The following is a 19,777-nucleotide window of genomic DNA, read 5'->3' as shown; positions in this document are numbered from 1 at the left end:
TAAAACTGACTGAATTGTGGTCACTGTTCCCGAAATGCTCCCCTACTGAAACCTCTCCTGGCCGGGCTCATTCCCCAATACCCCCTTATAGCTCCTTCCCTAGTTGGACTATAAACATATTGTTTTAAGATGCCCTCCTGGATGCTCCTTACAAACTCTGCCCCATCCAAACCCCTAGCACTAAGTGAGTCCCAGTCAATATTGGGGAAGTTGAAGTCTCCCATCACAACAACCCTGTTGCTTTTACTCCTTTCCAAAATCTGTCTACCTATCTGCTCCTCTATCTCCCGCTGGCTGTTGGGTGGCCTGTAGTAAACCCCCGATATTGTGATTGCACCCTTCTTATTCCTGATCTCTACCCATATAGCCTCGCTGCCCTCGTAGTACAGCTGTGATATTCTCCCTAACCAGTAGCGCAACTCCTCCACCCCTTTTACACCCCCCTCTATCCCGCCTGAAACATCTAAATCCTGGAATGTTTAGCTGCCAATCCTGTCCTTCCCTCAACCAGGTCTCTGTAATGGCAACAACATCATAGTTCCAAGTACTAATCCAAGCTCTAAGTTAATCTGCCTTACCCGTAATACTTCTTGCATTAAAACATGTGCACTTCAGGCCACCTGACCCGCTGTTTTCAGTAACATCGCCATGTCTGCTCTTCCTCAGAGCCATACTGGCCCTATTCCCTAGTTCTCCCTCCATCTTTTCACTTTCTGACCTATTTCTCCGGTACCCACCCCCCGCCACACTAGTTTAAACCCTTGACCCCAGGACTTCCCCAGAATAATCACTTTTCTTTAAAAAAGGGTTGCTGCGGCCTTGTGCAATAACACTATCTTTCTAACTGTAGAAAGGGAACAGTGTAAAGGAGATATGCATCAGTAAACTTTAGGTTCCACTTACTCACAGTGTTTCCTTACTTCGCTACCCCATCTACGTTAAAAAAAAAACCCAGCGGCCAGACATTTCTGCTCCGTTTTTGATCAATGTTAATTTAAAAAACACGCAACTAAAAACTTTATTTCTTGGATCTCCAAATGTGTCTCCTCTGCCAGTCTGAAGTGCTCAGACTAACCATTTTATTCCTGGCTTCTGCTGATCCTGCATGAGTAACTGGAGTATCAGTCAAATCCAGCTCAAGGACAGCAAGTTCCTCCTCACGAATGCCCATTCTTTCTGATCATGTTTCCATTCCCAAGTCCACACTTCCAACCTCCCCCCCCCCCCCCCGTCCCCTCCCTTCCCCCGGCACCTATGCCTCAGTTTTAAACCGAGGCCTCACCTGTCCTCTCAGGTGGACCAGGTAATTGGTTGCCGACTTTCCTCTACTTTACAAAACTTCAAAAAGCACTTCGTTGGCTGCAAAGACGCTTTTGACTGCCTGGAGTTGTGAATGGTGCTGCGAGACATTGGTTGAAGTTAAGCCATCAGACAGAACACCCTGCCCTTCTTCAGATAGCACCACTGAACCATCAGATTTCACATTCACGTTTTCAAGCAAAGAACCGCAGATAAGAATAGGACCAAGGCCTATAAATACACGAAGACCGGGGGGGGGAGGAGTTTGTTTAGATCAATGAAAAAGGCCGCCACGGCGGAGTACACAGAAGAAGTCCCAGCCAGGACAACCAGAATGCCAGCCCCAGTCTGGGCTGACTGAGGACGATAATGTGCCCCAACTGGGCTGCCCACGAGTGGGGGGGGGGGGGGGCTCAAATTCCACAATTCCCGTGGGGAGATCGACTAGTGTATCCCCGTGAGGCCTCGTAAGAGTTATTACAGTTACTAATAAACCCAATAGGAAATTAGGAGGCAAAGTCTTTACCCAGGAAGTGTGAAAGTGTGAACTTATTGCCACATGGGGGGGATAGCACAGATTTGATTCAAGGGGAAAACTAGATAAACATGCAAGGCAGAATGGAATAGGATTTGTTTATAGGAGGTTAGATGAAGGGGCCGAGAGGAGGTTCGTGTGAAGCACAGACCAGATGAGCTGGGTTTTTTTGCCGTGGACTCTGATGTAACTCTCCCAAAGTGCTGCACTGAAGATCCAGCCTCAAAAGATGCCCTCAGGTCCTTAGTTCGAGCTCCAAGCCACAATCTACAGACTCGGAAAAGGCCACCAACAGAGCTAAACTACACACAAAAGGCATGTAAGTACTGCAGTCAGTGTCCGGCGTATGACGGACTAGGTTTCTGCCTTGTTCAAAATGGCTAGTTATACTAACACCGAGGAGAAAACTAGAGACGGATAGCCGATGAATTTGAACCCAGCGTGGGCTGGGCGTGCACAAGGATGAGGCCAGAAATGCAGACTTTACTCATGAGGACAGGGTGAACAGGTTGGCTCTCTCTCAAAATGAGAAAACTTGAGGAGTGACGCAATGGGGTTTTCTTTTGATGAAGACTTTTACAGAGTACACACTGTGTTTCTGCAGTAGGGAGCCCCTTTAAGGGGGCAAGGTTTCCGAGGGGAGGGGGTGTCATGTAACCTGCTCACACAATTGGAGAGCGCGAATTATCATAGATCATAGAATTTACAGTGCAGAAGGAGGCCATTCGGCCTATCGAGTCTGCACCGGCTCTTGGAAAGAGCACCCTACCCAAGCCCACACCTCCACCCTATCCCCATAACCCAGTAACCCCACCCAACACACTAAGGGCAATTTTTGAACACTAAGGACAATTTATCATGGCCAATCCACCTAACCTGCACGTCTTTGGACTGTGGGAGGAAACCGGAGCACCCAGAGGAAACCCACGCACACACGGGGAGGATGTGCAGACTCCGCACAGACAGTGACCCAAGCCGGAATCGAACCTGGGACCCTGGAGCTGTGAAGCAATTGTGCTAACCACTATGCTACCGTGCTGCCCCCATTCTGGAGCCGACCAACAATCTTCCCAGGCAGAATGGAACTGGAGTCACAGTGGCCAGCAGCACATTGCTTACTCTACACGTTGTTTATGTCTTATAATAAATAGTTTATTCACTAAACTAGTAAGACATGTGCAAGTCATTCAAGTCAGGTCCACTCAAGATTCAGCAAGTTACAACAATTCCTCTATTCAGAAAATTAAAGCCCTTTGAGCCTAATTCAGAAGATTGGGTTCAATACATTAAACCACTTTCAATATTTTTTCCAAAGTAAACAAAATGGGGAGGGTGGTGAGGGGGGTTGCAGAAGAAGTGGTGAAGAAGACTGCAAACAACCTGCGGTGTCCAAACCTACAATTTAGTCAGGAGCTTGACTGCTCCAGCCACACCTGACTCAAGCCTTCGAAGAGCTAGCAAAAATAGTAAAAGGGCATTATCACCCGAAGCCCCTCGATAATCAAGAGATACAAGTTCAATCCAATAGCAAGGGCCCCTGGGGAAGTGATAGCAGCTTTCGTGGCGATACTGAAGGAAACAGCAAAACATTGTGAATTTGGGCTTACCCTGAATGATCGGTTGACTTACCCATTTGGGCCTGCCCTTAATGATATGTTCAGAGACCGTCTAGTGTGTGTGCGGGGGGTCAATGATTCTGCCATACAGGAAAGAAACGCTGGCAGAGGCAGAAATAAACCTAAAGAAGGTGCTAGAAATTGCCCTTGCCATGGCAAGCGTAGAAAAGGGCACGTTGGAGCTTCAAGGTGTGCAAGCAGGCAAGGACCACCAAGTTTGGAGGGAAGCGGCTAGTGGCAGCAGTGCCAAGTAGGATTGCGCCGGGTTTGGTGAAATGCAGAGTCTGAGAGAGTGTGCAGCAGTATAAGACTTGTTTCAAATACGAGCTTTCGGAGCGCAGCTCCTTCCTCAGGTGATCGCTTCTTACTGTGCTCACCCCAGTCCAACGCCGGCATCTCCACATCATAGTAGTATAAGAGATTCGGCTAACAAACCAAGATTTGCAAAGAGTACTATCAGTGTGGGGGTAACCAGCCCCCAGGGGAAGTGTAGGTTCGAGGAAGCGGTGTGTTATGCTTACATCAGAAAGGGGCATACAAGAAGCAAACGTAGGAGCCTCCGACACAGGAGAGGAAACTTACTGATACCCACAGGGTGGGGTCCAATTCCGGATATTAAAAAACACGACCGTCAAGCTGGCTACGTGTACAGGTGAGGCTACACAGATCTTGGGAACAACAATAACAAGCTCAGTAAGTTAAGGGCAGTTTGCTGCCTGTAATGGGTGTTCCGAGCCAAGGACCAAGCTTGACGGGCCACGATTGGCTTCAGGAAATCAAAGCAAATTAGCTAGAAATGTTTTTGTTTAAATTAACAAAGGGGGCCTAGATTAAGTCTTCAGAAGAAGGGTGGCATGTTGCACAGTGGTTAGCACTGGGACTGCGGCGCTGAGGACTCGGGTTCGAATCCCAGCTCTGGGTCACTGTCCGTGTGGAGTTTGCAATTCTCCCCGTGTTTGCGTGGGTTTCACCCCCACAACCCCAAGATATGCAAGGTAGGTGGATCGGTCATGCTGAATTGCCCCTTAATTGGGAAAAAAAATAATTGGGTACTCTAAATTTTTTTTAAAAGTCTTCAGAAGATGTCATGAGGTATTTCAAGAAGAATTGAGCAAAATCAGAGTCTTGAAAGCCAACATTCTCTTGGACCTGGAGGCTACACCAAAATCCTCTAGGGCCAGACCTGTACCTTATTCGCTGCTTGAGAATGTGGAGACCGAACTTAGAATTGGAAGATTTGGGTATCATAAAGGCTGTACAAGTTGCTGAGTGGGCAGCTCCCATTGGGCCAGTGGTCAAGCCAGATAACGCGGGAGACTCCAAAGTGACAATAAACCGGGGCAGTGAAATTGGGACAGAGGAACCTACATGCAAAGTTGGCTGGGGGTCTAAAAGACACCAAGTTAGACATGAGTCATATGTGGCAGAGGCTAGATCTGGATGACTCCTGCGGGCAGTGTGTCACTATTAATACACACAAGGGGCTGTACCAGTACACCAGATTGTCATTTGGAGTCTCGTCTGTCTGCTTGTGCAACTTTTCAACGCACAACGGAGAGTCTATTGGAAGATTTGCCTCCGGTAGTCGTCTATTTCAATGACGTGCGAATCGCGGGAGCTACAGAAGAGGATCACCTAACCTGGAGAGGGGTTTAAAAAAGGTTCCAGAAAGATGGAGTAAGGCTAAAACAAAAGAGCGAGAAATGTACTTTTCAGGCGAGTGAGGTGACTTATTTGGGTTTGAGTGGACGCACAAGGATTGCATCCGATGGGAGAGAAGATGAGAGCCATTAAGGAAGCAACGTCCCTGGAGAATACATCCAAGCTAAAATCTTTCCTTGGAATGGTAAATCACTATGGGAGATTCATTCCAAACTGGTCTACAATGGTGGCACCTTTACCTGCATTATTAGGGGGAAAAAAGTAAAGAGGTGCTGAAAGGCACAGCACAGAAAATATCCTTCAGACAAGTGAAGCAAGCCCGACAGTCAACTTGCCTTTTACTTCGATCCTTCTAAAGAAATCATACTCACTTGTGATCCACCTCCTTATGGAACTGGATAAAATGTCACATTGGCAACATTTCAGGCACCCTAACTGATACAGAGAAGGCATACTCAGAGATCAAAAAAAGGTTTTGCTGTCATTTTCAAAATGCTTATGGCTAGCATTTTACCGTAATCACTGATCATAAACACTTACTTGCATTGTTCAGAGAAGGCAAGGCCATCCCTCCTACAGCGTCTGTAAGGATACAATGCTGGCTACCTACAAATATGCCTTCCAACAGCAGCCAGGGACTGCAGGCACTTTGCGTCGTCTCCTATCAGCGGAAAATGGGCCAGCCCAGCAGTGCTACAAGAAATCACCTGAGCCTTGAACTCATTCGATGCGATACCTGTGCCTGAGCAGCAGATCAGATACTGGACTCAAAGCAATCCAATATTATCCAAAGTAAAACACAAGATTCTTCATGGCAGGCATCATGATAGAATATCTAGACAGCCAAAACCTTTCCAAACAAGGAATGATGGATGGAGCTGTGAAGATGGCGTCCTATGGGAAGCGAGGGTGTTCTTACCGATGCATGGCAGGAATTAGTTACTTGGCAAATTGCACAGCGCCCACCCAGGAGTATACAAAATGATAGTGTTGGCTCGCAGCAATGCTTGGAGGCCAAGGATAGATGCAGGCATAGACAGCATGGGTTAAGCAGCGCGACCAATGCCTGATGCAACAAAGGTTACCATCCACAGCCCTGCTGAACCCTTGCGAATGGCCAGGTCAGGCTTTGTGGAGTTTATCGGCCCATTTCTGGGCACAACTTTCCTATTTATAGTGGGCGCGCACTCAAAAATGACTGGATATTTATGAAATCGAGTCCACGACTTCTTCGGCAACAGTGGGAAAGAAGTAATGGTTTACCACTCATGGGTCACCGGAGATGCTGGTTTCAGACAATGGAACAGCACCTACCAGCGAGGAGTTCCAAAATCATATATCGTCATGAAACAGACTTGTACTGCACCTTACCACCCTTCATCGAATGGGCTCGCTGAAGGCTTCACAAACCTTTAAGGCAGTCAGGAAAAAGCAACCACCAACATCCCTGCAGACAAAATTGGCACGTTTTCTCATTCACCACAGGCCAACACCACACTTGACCAGTGGGTTAACTCCTGCCTTTCAACAAGAATGGAGAGAGGGCATTCGAAATAGACGGTCCAGTACAGGCAAAGAAACCTTTGGGACTTTCCAGAGTTGGGTCCCAGGTGTTGCCGTGGACAGAACGGCCCCGGTATCCTGCGAGGTGGAAGTTCAAGATAAAATCCTAAAAAAAAAGAATTTACACCACTTGAGAAGAAGGGAGTCACGTAGCGAACCAGTGGGGCGGTCTGCTCCAATCAGAACTGCCAGCAATGTTATTATGAAGGAAGGCAGTACAGAGGCAAGACAACCTGAGGAAGGGCCAGGTCATGTTCCTGTGGGAACTGAATAGAAGACAGACGTACCTTTACCAGTAGAGATTCCAATTTCTTAGTCAACACAAAGCTAACTCAGCTGTGGAGACACCACCGGCTGAATTATGTCACTCCCAGCGGAAGAGAAAGCCCAGCCAGGCTAAGCTTATGATGGACTGTTCAAGAACCTGTTTATTGTAAATGGTTTAACTTTTGTTTGAATATGACAGTACGGGACTTGGGGGGGGGGGGGGGGGAAGGGAATGAAATAGCGAGTCCCTTCAAGGGGGCAAGGGTCATGTGACCCGATCGCCCAGCCGGGCCGGAGAGTGCAAATCCTGGAGCAGACGCGGATCTTCATAGCCAGTCTGGGACTGCAGTCAAAGTTGTCAGAGGAGGTTTACAGCATGGAAAAAACAGGCCCTTCAGCTCAACTTGTCCATGCCGCCCAGTTTTTACCACTAAGCTAGTCCCAATTGCCCCATATCCCTCTGTACCCAAATAAATGGGCGGCACGGTAGCCCAGTGATTAGCACTGTGGCTTCACAGCTCCAAGATCCCAAGTTCGATTCCCGGCTTAGGTCACTGTCTGTGCGGAGTCTGCGCGTTCTCCCCGTGTCTGCGTGGGTTTCCTCCGGTTGCTCCAGTTTCCTCCCACAGTCCAAAGATGTGCAGGTTAGGTGGACTGGCCATGCAAAATTGCCGCTGGTGTCCAAAAAGGTTAGATGGGATTACGGCTAAAGGGTGGAAGTGTGGGCTTCAGTGGGGTGCTCTTTCCAAGGGTCGGTGCGGAATCGATGGGCCAAATGGCCTCCTTCTGCACTGTAAATTCTATGATTCTACATTCTAACTGTCTAAATGTTTTTTAAAAAGACAAAATTGTACCCGCCTCTACTACTGCCTCTGACAGCTCGTTCCAGATGCTCACTGCACTGTGTGTGAAAACATTGCCCCTCTGGACCCTTTTGTATCTCTCCCCTCTCACCTTAAACCTATGCCCTCTAGTTTTAGGCTCCCCTACCTTTGGGAAAAGCACTTATCATTATTTCTTTTGAGTGTGTACTGGCCATATACAATACATGTGTCTGGGTACATTATACTCTCTACATATTCCGTATAATAAATAGTTTGTTTAGTTACTAAACTTGGTTGTCACCCATCCTTGAATTATTAGTTTCCTACTTGTGGGGAAGAGAAAAACTAGAGGACTGTAATAGAAGATCGTGACCAAGAAATCCACTGAGGAATTCAGAGGAGGAGATTTACTTACCCAATGAATGGTGGGAATGTGGATCACGTTACCTCAGGGAGTGGTTGAAGCAAATAATATAGATATATTTAAGGAGAGAGCAGATAAGAGGGAAAAGGGAAGAGAGGTGTATGGTGATAAGAGGGAGGATGGAAAGAGACTTAAAGTGGCAAGATTGTGTGCCTGGTTCTTGGCTGTATACTCTTATGTAATTTGATGAAACAGTTACATTAATACTGCAATTGCCTGCTTGCCCTTCTTTGCCTCGCCTCAGGTTTTGATTGACAAGAAGCTGCTTTTGCTCTTGGGCATTGTTCCTAGGAAAGTCAGACATCAGGACAAGCAGCTGAAAAAAAAAGTCAAAAAGCACAAAGACATGGCGGACCATCACGTTCTAGGTGGGGCAGACATCATTGACTTAGAACACTGTCATTGATCCACACTCCCTGACTCAGTTTGCACATAACAGCTGCAGCTCTAGCCATGTGTCCGTTGATTTCAGCATCAAGTGAGAAGATTGCCGGTGATTGTAGAGCCTCGATATGTGAAACTTAACAAGACCGTGAAACTTAACAAGACGTAGCGTCACCTTGTCAGTGCTCATAAATGGGCGTGTGGCGACATCGCGGACTGTGACATTGTGTTCCTGAAGCTCGTGGTCAAACCAAACTCCTTACAAGCTTGGGAGAGTCCGCCCCCTTATTACTGAAGGTGTTCCTCACTTTGGGATATTAGTGTTGCATCAGTGGACAGCAAACAAAGGCTGCAGCCAAACAATGGTGCTACTCTGTGACAAATTGTTCTTATACTGCAATAAATGCATTGTCAGAGTGAAGAACCTTGGAATGGGTAAATGTGGAATGCGGAAATATTCAAACACCAGCCCATCCTGCTTTCCTTAATGCCAGCTTGCCTCAGTTGCTAACACTCAGAAGGTTGGAGGTTCAAATCTCACAAAAGGGTGCTGGTCCATAAACCCAGGCTGGTTCTTTTGTGCCTTCCTAAGGAATTGCTACATTGACTACCATGTCTCGTTCATCATTAAAAAAAATTAGATTGTTTGCCTATGTTACTGTACACAAAATGCGCAACCTACGTTTAACAAAAATCACCCAAGAGCAGTACGGTGGCGCAGTGGTTAGCACAGCAGCCTCAGGCGCCGAGGTCCCAGGTTCGATCCCGGCTCTGGCTCACTGTCCGTGTGGAGCTTGCACATTCTCCCCGTGTCTGCGTGGGTTTCGCGCCCACAACCCAAAAATGTGCAGAGTAGGTGGATCAGCCATGCTAAATTGCCCCTCAATTGGAAAAAATAATTGGGTAATCTAAATTTATTTTTAAAAAATCACCCATAGGCATTTCAGAGGAAAGAATAGGTCAAGTGGTGGATGAATAATCTCGAGTTGACCGAATGCTCAGTTAAAAAGACCGACCCGAAGAGGGGAGCACAGCAAGGCAAAAGAAAGGCAGGTTCAGAGATGAGAACATTACTTCCAGCACACAAGAAATAGCAGCTGGAATCTGCCTAATGGCCCTTTGAGCCTGCTCCACCATTCAACAAGACTATGGTTGGTCTACCTCAATTCCACCTTCACTCACTACCCTCAAATCACTTCACACTCAACACGGAACATAGGAAATTGGGACCGGACAGCTGGAAGCTCCGTCACAGAATGAGGAGGTCAGGTAAGTGCAGGGGTAAATGATAAACAGGAAGCTAGAGTCACTGCTGGGAATTCAGGAAACATATCCCGATGGAGCAATGTTTATCAAAGCGCATGACTCAACAATGTTATGCATCTTAATAAAGATGACAATGAATTAGTCCTGGTAATGACAGATTCCTGCTCTCTCCCTTCACCACTGGAGCCTAATCCTTCAGGTCCAACACTTCTCCCCCATCAGCCCATTCCCGAGACTAAATTTCCTTTCCCCTTTAGCCGTGTCTTTGCTCTCCTCCCAAATGTTCGCTTATTTCCTGTTTGATGCCCACTGTACACCCTTCCAAGGTGCTACACATGAGGGACACTGCATAAATACAATTTATTGCTGGGCATAGAATCATAGAATTTACAGTGCTGAAGGAGGCCATTCAGTCCATCGAGTCTGCACCGGCCCGTACAAAGAGCACCCTGCTGAAGCCCACGTATCTACCCTATCCCCGTAACCCAGTAGCCCCCACTTACACAGCCCATGTCTTGAAACCATATCGGAAGAAGGGTAGCACTACCACTCTGTAGACCATGAGCTTGGTGCCGGATCTGAAGTTGTGGCTGTCATGATATGATTACTGGGATGTGAAGAGTTAACAAATTAATGATAATGATTCAAACCACAGAAGGAACCACAGAACAGTCATATATATCATGGACGTGGGGATTCTGGGAGTTGTGAGTTAGGAGAGAACTGGGAGAGGGTCTGGCATAGAGAGCAGTTGTATACTTGAGTTCTGTAAGTTAGAGATAGCATAGTTTTAGATAATAACTTCTGTTAGGAATGGGAATGAATCTTAGTAGCGTAAATAAATGTTGCAACTAAATTACCCCAATGGCAAAATGGAGACCCCACTCTAATTGCACACGTTTATCAAACATTCTCACCCAGTGAAGCTGCTAAAAAGGTTCAATTTTAACCAAAAGAAAATAATGGAATTATGGAATTAAAGGGCAAGTTGGCAGTAGCACTGCCTTTGAAGTTGTTCATGAATCCTCAATAGCGACCAACAGCAAAATCCCTTTGTACACGTCAAGAGGATTGGTAAAACCAACCCAGCGCAGAGAGATTAGCAAGCGTTGTGACAGCGTGATCTTTGAGACGGTTACTTTTCTTTATTCGTTCCTGGGATGTGGGAGTCACTGGCTGGGTCATCTTGAGGGCATTTTAAGAGTCAACCACATTGCTGTGGGTCTGGCCTCGCATAGAGGCCAGACCGGGTAAGGACGGCAGATTTCCTTCCCTGAGGGGCATCAGTGAACCAGATGGGTTTTTAACGACAATCATTAGACTTTTTAAATTCAAATTTCACCACCTGCCCTGGTGGGATTTGAACCCAGATCCCCAGAGCATTACCCTGGGTCTCTGGAATATTTAGTCCAGTGACAATATCACTACGCCACTGCTAATCTTCCACGTTCTGCTGCTCAGGCTTAAATATAGGAATAGGAGGAGCCCATTTAGCTCCTCAAACCTGTTCTGCCATTCACGACCTCATGACTGTTCTATAATCCATTTCATTTCACATAGAACATAGAACATAGAACATTACAGCGCAGTACGGGCCCTTCGGCCCTCGATGTTGCGCCGACCTGTGAAACCATCTGAAGCCTATCTGACCTAAACTATTCCATTTTCATCCATATGTCTATCCAGTGACCACTTAAATGCCCTTAAAGTTGGCGAGTCTACTACTGTTGCAGGCAGGGCGTTCCACACCCCTACTACTCCCTGAGTAAAGAAACTGCCTCTGACATCTGTCCTATATCTACCACCCCTCAATTTAAAGCTATGTCCCCTCGTGTTGGTCATCACCATCCGAGGAAAGAGACTCTCACTGTCCACCCTATCTAACCCTCTGACTATCTTATATGCCTCTATTAAGTCACCTCTCAGCCTTCTCCTCTCTAACGAAAACAACCTCAAGTCCCTGAGCCTTTCCTCGTAAGACTTTCCCTCCATACCAGGCAACATCCTAGTAAATCTCCTCTGAACCCTTTCCGAAGCTTCCACATGCCTACCTTTGCCCTACCTCCGTCAATATTTTTGGCTCTGAAAAATCTATCAACCTCAGTTTTAAAATTAACAGCTGACCTAGCATTAAATTTCCGTTTGCAGACGAGTTCCAAACTGCTACCACAATTTTAAAATTCATTCTTCCGTGGGATGCGGGCATCGCTGGCACGGCCAGCATTTGTTGTCCATCCCTAATTGCCCTCGAACCGAGTGCCTCGCTCGGCCATTTCAGAGGGCATGCCAAGAGTCAACCGCATTGCTGTGGGTCTGGAGTCACATGCAGGCCACACCACCTCAGGATGGTAGATTTCCTTACCGAAATAGGGTAATAACCAACCAGATGGGTTTTTACAACTATCGATGATAGTTGGCAGCTTTATAGTCCAGGTTTATTAACTTAATGAATTTCCATCAACTGGTGTGGTGAAATATAAACACGTATTCCCAAAGCACTTGCCTGGGCCTCTGGATTACTAGGCCAGTGACATCCCCCATTACACCACTATCTCCCCCTTTGTATTTGATTCCAGAAAGGATTTGGCTCTAACTGTTTGACAATGGGCTTGCAATACTATGGAGACAAGAGGTCAGAGGCTGTAAATTCTGCGGCAAATGACTCGTTCCCCACTCCCCCAGAGCCTGCCCACCAGGCTCAAGTCAGGGTTCTGATGGAATAGGCTCCATTCACCTGGACGACTGCACTCCACGAGCTCAAAACCATCCAGGAAAAAGCAGCCCGCTTGATTGGCACCTCTCAGCCAAATAAATAGTGACAAACCCAGCAGGAGGAGCTGCAGTTCTAGACCTAGTCTTGGGGAGCGAAGAAGGGCAAGTGGGTGAAGTGACAGCTGGCGACCATAACGGGGATCGTGATCACAGTTCAGTTCGATTCAGCGTTACCATGGAAAAGGACAGAGATGAAGCAGGAGTAAATATTTTGAACTGGGGGGGGGGGGCGCGGGGGAAGGCAAATTTTGCAGAAATTAGAAGGGACTTGGTTGAGGCGGACTGGCTGGCACTACTAGAGGATAAATCAGTGGAAAACCAGTGGGAAGCGCTAAAAGGCGAGATCCTAAATGGACAAAGTAGTCTTATCCCCTCCAAAAATAAGAGTGGTACTGCCAAATCTAGACCCTCCTGATTACACAAAGAACAAATAAAATTACAGCACAGTAACAGGCCCTTCGGCCCTCCCAAGCCTACACCCACCTGTTTGATCTTCCCTTGCATTGGATTGGATTTGTTTATTGTCATGTGTACCAAGGTGCAGGGAAAAATATTTTTCTGTGAGCAGCTCAACAGATCGTTAAGTACATGGGAAGAAAAGAAAATACATATTAGGGCAGCACAAGGTATACAATGTAACTACATAAGCACCGGCATCGGGTGAAGCATACAGGGGTGTACAGTTAATGAGGTCAGTCTATAAGAGGGTCATTTAGGAGTCTGGTGACAGTGGGGAAGAAGCTGTTTTTGAGTCTGTTTGTGCGTGTTCTCAGACTTCTGAATCTCCTGTCGGATGGAAGAAGTTGGAAGAGTGAGTAAGCCGGGTGGGAGGGATCTTTCATTATGCTGCCCGCTTTCCCCAGGCAGAGGGAGGTCTAGATGGAGTCAATGGATGGGAGGCAGGTTTGTGTGATGGACTGGGCTGTGTTCACGACTCTCTGAAGTTACTTGCGGTCCTGGGCTGAGCAGTTTCCATACCAGGCTGTGATGCAGCCCGATAGGATGCTTCCTTTGGTGCATCTGTAAAACTTGGTAAGGGTTAATGTGGACATGCTGAATTTCCTTAGTTTCCTGAGGAAGTATAGGCACTGTTGTGCTGTCTTGGTGGACATGGGTGGACCAGGCTAGATTTTTGGAGATGTGCACCCCTAGGATTTTGAAACTGTTAACCATCTCCACCTCGGCCCCGTTGATGCTGACAGGGGTGTGTATAGTACTTTGCTTCCTGAAGTCAATGACCATTGTCTAGCGGAATGCAGAGGAAGATCAAACAGAAAAAGAAAACACAAAGATCTAAGCACTGCAGAAAGCCTAGACGAGTATAGAAAGTGCAGGGACAAAGTCAAAAAGGAAATAGGGAAATCAAAGAGAGGGCTTGAAAAAAGATTAGCAAGTAAAGTTACAGAAAACCCATAGTTGTTTTACCAATTTATTAATGGTTAGTTGAAGAAAAATATGAAGAAGGGAACTTGTGTGTCGATGTAGAGGCTGTGGGAAGAGTTTTAAATGAATATCTTGTCTGTGTTTTTAAAAGAAATGGATGATGCAGATATAGTAGTCCAGGCGGAATAATTTGGATGGGATAATCATAACTCTAAATGGATCAAGGGATATGGGGGTGGGGGGGACTTCTTTGAGGAAGTGACAAGAAGGGTTGATGAAGGTAGTGCAGTGGATGTTGTGAACATGGATTTTAGCTACCTGTTAATTCCACATGGAAGATTGGTCAAGAAAGTGAAAGCCCATGGGATACAGGACAACGTGGCAAACTGGATAAAAAGTTGGCTTAGTAACTGGAAACAAAGGGTAATGGCCGATGGCTGCCTTGCAATTGGAAAGTTGTTTAAAATGGTGTTCTCTAGGGCTCGGTGTTCGAACCTGACTGTTTGTGTTATATATTAACGATTTGGATGTGCACGGAGGGAGCAAATTGGGAAATTTGCAGATGACACAAAAATTGGCCAAATAGTGGACAGTGTAGTGGATAGCTATAACCTCCAAAATAATATAGATGAGTTGGTGGAGTGGGCAATAAAATGGCAGGTGGCATTTAACACAAGTGTGAGGTCATACGTTTGGGGAGGTCAAACATTATGGGGAGTACGGACTAAATGGGAATATACCATGAGGGGTAGATGAAGTAAGAGATCTTGCTGTACAAGTACACAGGTCCCTAAAGGCAGCGATTCAAGTACACAAGGTTGTAAAGAAAGCATATAGAATGCTCTCCTTTCCACTGGCAGAGGTATCAGCAGATACCTGGGAACCCCATTACCTGGAGGTACCCCTTCAAGTCACCCACCACCCTGACTTGGAATTTATTTGCCGTTCCTTCACTGTCGTTGGGGTGACATCCTGGAGCTCCCTCCCTAACAGCACAGCGGGTGTACCTACACCTCAGGGACTGCAGCGGTTCAAGGCAGCACACTGCCACCTTCTGAAGGGCAACTAGGGGGGGGGCAATAAATGCTGACCTAACCAGCAACATCCACAATCCATAAATGAATAAAAGAATATAAAAGTAAGGAAAAAATGAAAAATGTTTATTGTCACAAGTAGGCTTCAAATGAAGTTACTGTGAAAAGCCCCTAGTCGCCACATTCCGGCGCCTGTTCGGGGAGGCTGGTATGGGAATTGAATCCGCGCTGCTGTCCTGCCTTGGTCTGCTTTAAAAGCCAGCTATTTAGCCCTGTGCTAAACCAGCCCCTATGTTGGAACTGTCTAACACACTAGTGAGGCCAGAACTGGAGTATTCTGGGCAGTTCTGGTCACCACATTACAGGAAGGACGTTATTGCTCTGGAGAGAGAGCAGAGGAGGTTTACAATAACGTTGCCGGGGCTGGAAAAGTGTAGCTATGAGGTGAGAGTGGAGAGGTTGGTGTTATGTTCCTTGGAACAAAGAAGGCTGAGGGGTGACTTAGTTGAGGTGTTGAAAATTATGAGGGGAAACGATAGAGTGGACAGAATAAAATTGTTTCCCTTGGTGGAGAATTCTAGAACTAGGGGACATAGATTCAAGATAAGTGGCAGAAGGTGTAGAGGGGATAAGAAGAAGAACCTTTATTTTAGGCAGAGGACAGTGGGAGGCTGGAATTTGTTGCCTAAGTTGGTGGTGGAGGCAGAGACCCTAAACTCTTATAAAAATTACCTGGATCTGCACCTTTAGTGCTGTAAGATACATGGTTATGGATCGGGTGCAGGAAGGTGGGATTAGAACATAGAACATAGAACAGTACAGCACAGAACAGGCCCTTCGGCCCTCAATGTTGTGCCGAGCCATGATCACCCTACTCAAACCCACGTATCCACCCTATACCCGTAACCCAACAACCCCCCCCTTAACCTTACTTTTATTAGGACACTACGGGCAATTTAGCATGGCCAATCCACCTAACCCGCACATCTTTGGTCTGTGGGAGGAAACCGGAGCACCCGGAGGAAACCCACGCACACAGGGGGAGGACGTGCAGACTCCACACAGACAGTGACCCAGCCGGGAATCGAACCTGGGACCCTGGAGCTGTGAAGCATTTATGCTAACCACCATGCTACCCTGCTGCCCCTAATTAGATTAGAAAGGGCACCTTGGTGTCCTCGGGCTAGCATCGACAAGATAGGCCAAATGGCTCCTTCTGGTGCTGTAACTTTTCTCTGATTCTAAGTAGCCAGTCCTACATTCTCCAGTTAGCAAAAATAGTTTCTATCTAGCGATCCTGCTTCCCGGAGTATCCTGAAATATGCAGAATGAGCTCTTGGATTAGGTATCAAATGCATCCAACGCGATCAACATCCCGGACGTTACCACTCACCAGAACCTGAACTGGGCTCGCCATATAAATACTGTGACTACAAGAGCAGGTCAGAGGCTGGGAATTCTGTGGCAAATGACTCATTCCTGACTCCCCAGAGCCTTTCCACCAACTACAGGGCTCAAGTCAGGGCTCTGATGGAGTACACTCCATTTATCTGGAGGAGTAAACTCCATACGCTCAACATCATCCAGGGCAAAGCAGCCCACTTGATTGGGACCTACCAACTTAAACATACTCCCTCCGCCACCAACACAGAGTAGCAGCCGTGTGTACCATCTACAAAGTGCACTGCAGCAACTCGCCAAGGCTCCTTCGACAGCACCTTCCAAACCCCACAACCTCGGCCGAATTTCCAGGAGACAGGTAAATGGGAACGCCACCACCTGCAAGTTCCCCTCCCAAGCCTCACACCATCCTGACTTTGAACTATATTGCTGGTCTTTCGGCTGCTGGGTCAACCTCCCTAACAGCGCTGTGGGTGTACCGACACCACGTGCAGTGTAGAAGCTCAAGAAAGCAGCTCACCACCATTTTTCTTTTAAGGGCAATTAAGGATGGACAATAAATGCTGGCTTAGCCATGAAAGAAGTTAAAAAAAAACCTCGACCTCAGCACAAGACAGCTAGCTCTGGAGAAGAGGTCAGAAAATCAGGTGTCAAAACCTTTGACTTATGACGAAACAAAGCCCAAAGAAAAGTGGCCAAACTATCGACAGTAATCTTATCGTAATGGAAAGTGATCCAAGAGCACGTATTATTAGGGTGTCTGCAGTCGGTCATGGTGCAATTGACGAGTCAATATGCTCAGGTCAGTTAGAAATGATTCTATCCACTTACACACCACACACTTTCCTCTCACTTAATCTGCATCACAGTGCACAGAAAGGCAATGCTCAAAAATAAAAATGATTAAATTCCCCAGAAACAAATAACATTGAATTGTGCCTTTCAAAAGGTGCAGCGGGGTCAAATGAACTGTTCCTAGGTCCCTCTCCTACACGCATGCAAATGCACCTCAAAAGCGTGCACTTACTCTAACTGAAACATCGGTTTCAGCTCTGTGCAGACGGTAAAAGTGGTGCATGCAAATTGGGTGTCAAGGTGACTCCAGGTCAAAGCAGAGGCAGAGTCCTCCAAGTCTAGTGCCACGTGCTCCAAGGGGTGTATGTGCCCAATAGTGGATTCAGCCTGCACTCCACTCACACTGTTAACTGCAGCTTCATGACAAAGCGGAGACTCACTGAATGCTGAAATCCAAACACTTTGTAAGTCATGTACCGCTCCCGAAATCAAACATCTCTGATCCTGTACAGGTGCACAAGAGTTCAGTGACACTTTGACCAGCTCCTCACTATTAATATGAGTAACAGAAATGGGGTTAAATGATGACTATGTTTCATTGTCAGTCTGGTTGCATTTTGACTTCACCACGTGCTGGTAATATTACAGCATCAACTGCGAAGCTGGATGCACAATCGTTCAGAGCTCACAGAGATCAGACCATCCCAATCTGTGTAACCACTCTCCACAAAGCGACCCAAGAACTACCTTGTCTATGATGTTGAATTGTCCTACTTTTGCTGCTGTGTGGCTGCAGTGTGCGGTAATAAAAGAGGTTTCCTCCATCAACAGCACTACTATGCTTTCATAGCATTTACGGTACAGAAGGAGGCTATTCAGCCCATCAAGTCTACACTGGCCCTTTGAAAGAGCATCCCACTTAAGTCCATTCCTCCACCCTATCCCCGTAGCCCAACCTAACCTTTTTGGGCACTAAGGGTAATTTAGCATGGCCAATCCACCTAGCCCGCACATCTTTGGACTGTGGGAGGAAACCGGAGCACCCGGAGGAAACCCACGCAGACACGGGGAGAACGTGCAGACTCCACGCAGACAGTGGCCCAAGCCAGGAATCGAACCTGGGACTCTGGAGCTGTGAGGTAACAGTACTAACCATCTGCCACCCATTTTGTTCGACAGCACCAGTCTCCCAGAAGGTAGGCCAAGTGCGTCTCCGGGAGTAATATTAGACGCTCGAAGTCAGGAGCTCAGGGTTTGAGTGCCACCGCAGGACTTGGCCAAGGAAGGTGCGTTCATAGCGCGGTCAAACTGGTCAAATATAATCTGCAGATCCTTCCAACACGCCTTTGGCAGGTGGCAAGTGCAGGAGAGGTTCCTGCTCAGGCTCAGGCATGCGATAGAAAGGACACTGGAGACCCTGCCATCGCTATCCACAGCTCCAGGTTACAACAAGCAAATTACTGCGGACGCTGGAATCCGAAACATAAACCAGAAAACGCTGGACAATCCCAGCGGGTCTGACAGCATCTGTGGAGAGAGGACGGAGTTAACCTTTCGGGTCTGGGTGACTCTTTGTCGAGGTGTATACTGCCACTGCGACATCGACTCCGAGCAAACTGCAACACAACACCACCCCAAGGGAGCATGTCAAAAAATTCAGGGAGCTACCCCCCCACCTCCTCACTCAGATAAAACATGTTGTTACACACAGACATCACAGTCAAACTGGTCGAGAGATGGCCTGTTAAATTAATTCAGCACTCAATGTACCATTCTGTGACAAACCATTCTGCATCCCTCCCGGGCTCATTGAAGAGCAACTTCCAACTGGCATGTAAATACCAGGGCACTGGCACACAAACTATTTTTCTTAAACCCTTATGATGAACACACGTGGACATCCTCTCGACCTTCCTTCAGCTGGGCATTTTCAGAAATCAAACTCAAAAAGGGGACATTAAAACTTGGGAATTAAATTCGGTTTTCTGAAAGCAGCACTGGAATTCGCCTTGAATATTTTCAAACAAGCATTATTTTTTTTAAATCGTCAATGTAGACTCATCAGAATTTTATATTGAAATAAAAGAGTATTTTTTGAGAGGGGTTACCTGGGGATGGTTATGCACTTGGTGTTCACACTCTGGGTGGTGATGGCTTTCTCCAGCTCGTCCAGCTGCCCAGTTTTCTTCAGCTTCTTCACCAGGCTCTTCACCGCCTTCTCGCACCACTTCTCCTCCTGGCCATTCTGCTCTCCCTTCTTCCAGCCCAGCAGCCGCTTCACAATCGGGGGAGTGAAAGGCAAGATCGAAGACATCTTCACCCCCCTCTCCCTCACCACCCCACCCCCCGTCTCACCTCCCCCCCCCCACACCCTTACACACCCCCCTCTACCCCCACCCTCACCCCCTCTCCTCACCCCCACCACCCTCTCCTCACCCCCCACCACCCCCTCTCCTCACCCCCCACCACCCCCTCTCCTCACCCCCCCACCACCCCCTCTCCTCACCCCCCACCACCCCCTCTCCTCACCCCCCCACCACCCCCTCTCCTCA

The 19,777-nt window shown here is 47.3% G+C and overlaps 1 protein-coding gene across 1 annotated transcript in view; it reads right to left on the bottom strand.

Annotated features, from left to right (window-relative positions):
• smad3b (SMAD family member 3b) overlaps window positions 1-19,569 on the bottom strand; it is a 119,079-nt gene extending 99,510 nt beyond the window's left edge. Inside the window, exon 1 of the mRNA XM_038813310.1 lies at window positions 19,334-19,569. Coding sequence (XP_038669238.1) covers window positions 19,334-19,539 — 206 coding nt within the window. The 5' untranslated portion in view covers window positions 19,540-19,569. The remainder of the gene's footprint in view (window positions 1-19,333) is intronic.
• Between the last annotated feature and the right edge of the window lie 208 nt (window positions 19,570-19,777).

Source organism: Scyliorhinus canicula, chromosome 12 (assembly GCF_902713615.1).
Source record: "Scyliorhinus canicula chromosome 12, sScyCan1.1, whole genome shotgun sequence".
Lineage (NCBI taxonomy): Eukaryota > Metazoa > Chordata > Chondrichthyes > Carcharhiniformes > Scyliorhinidae > Scyliorhinus > Scyliorhinus canicula.
Note: the sequence above shows the minus strand (reverse complement) of the source record. Positions and strands in the feature narration are given on the sequence as shown.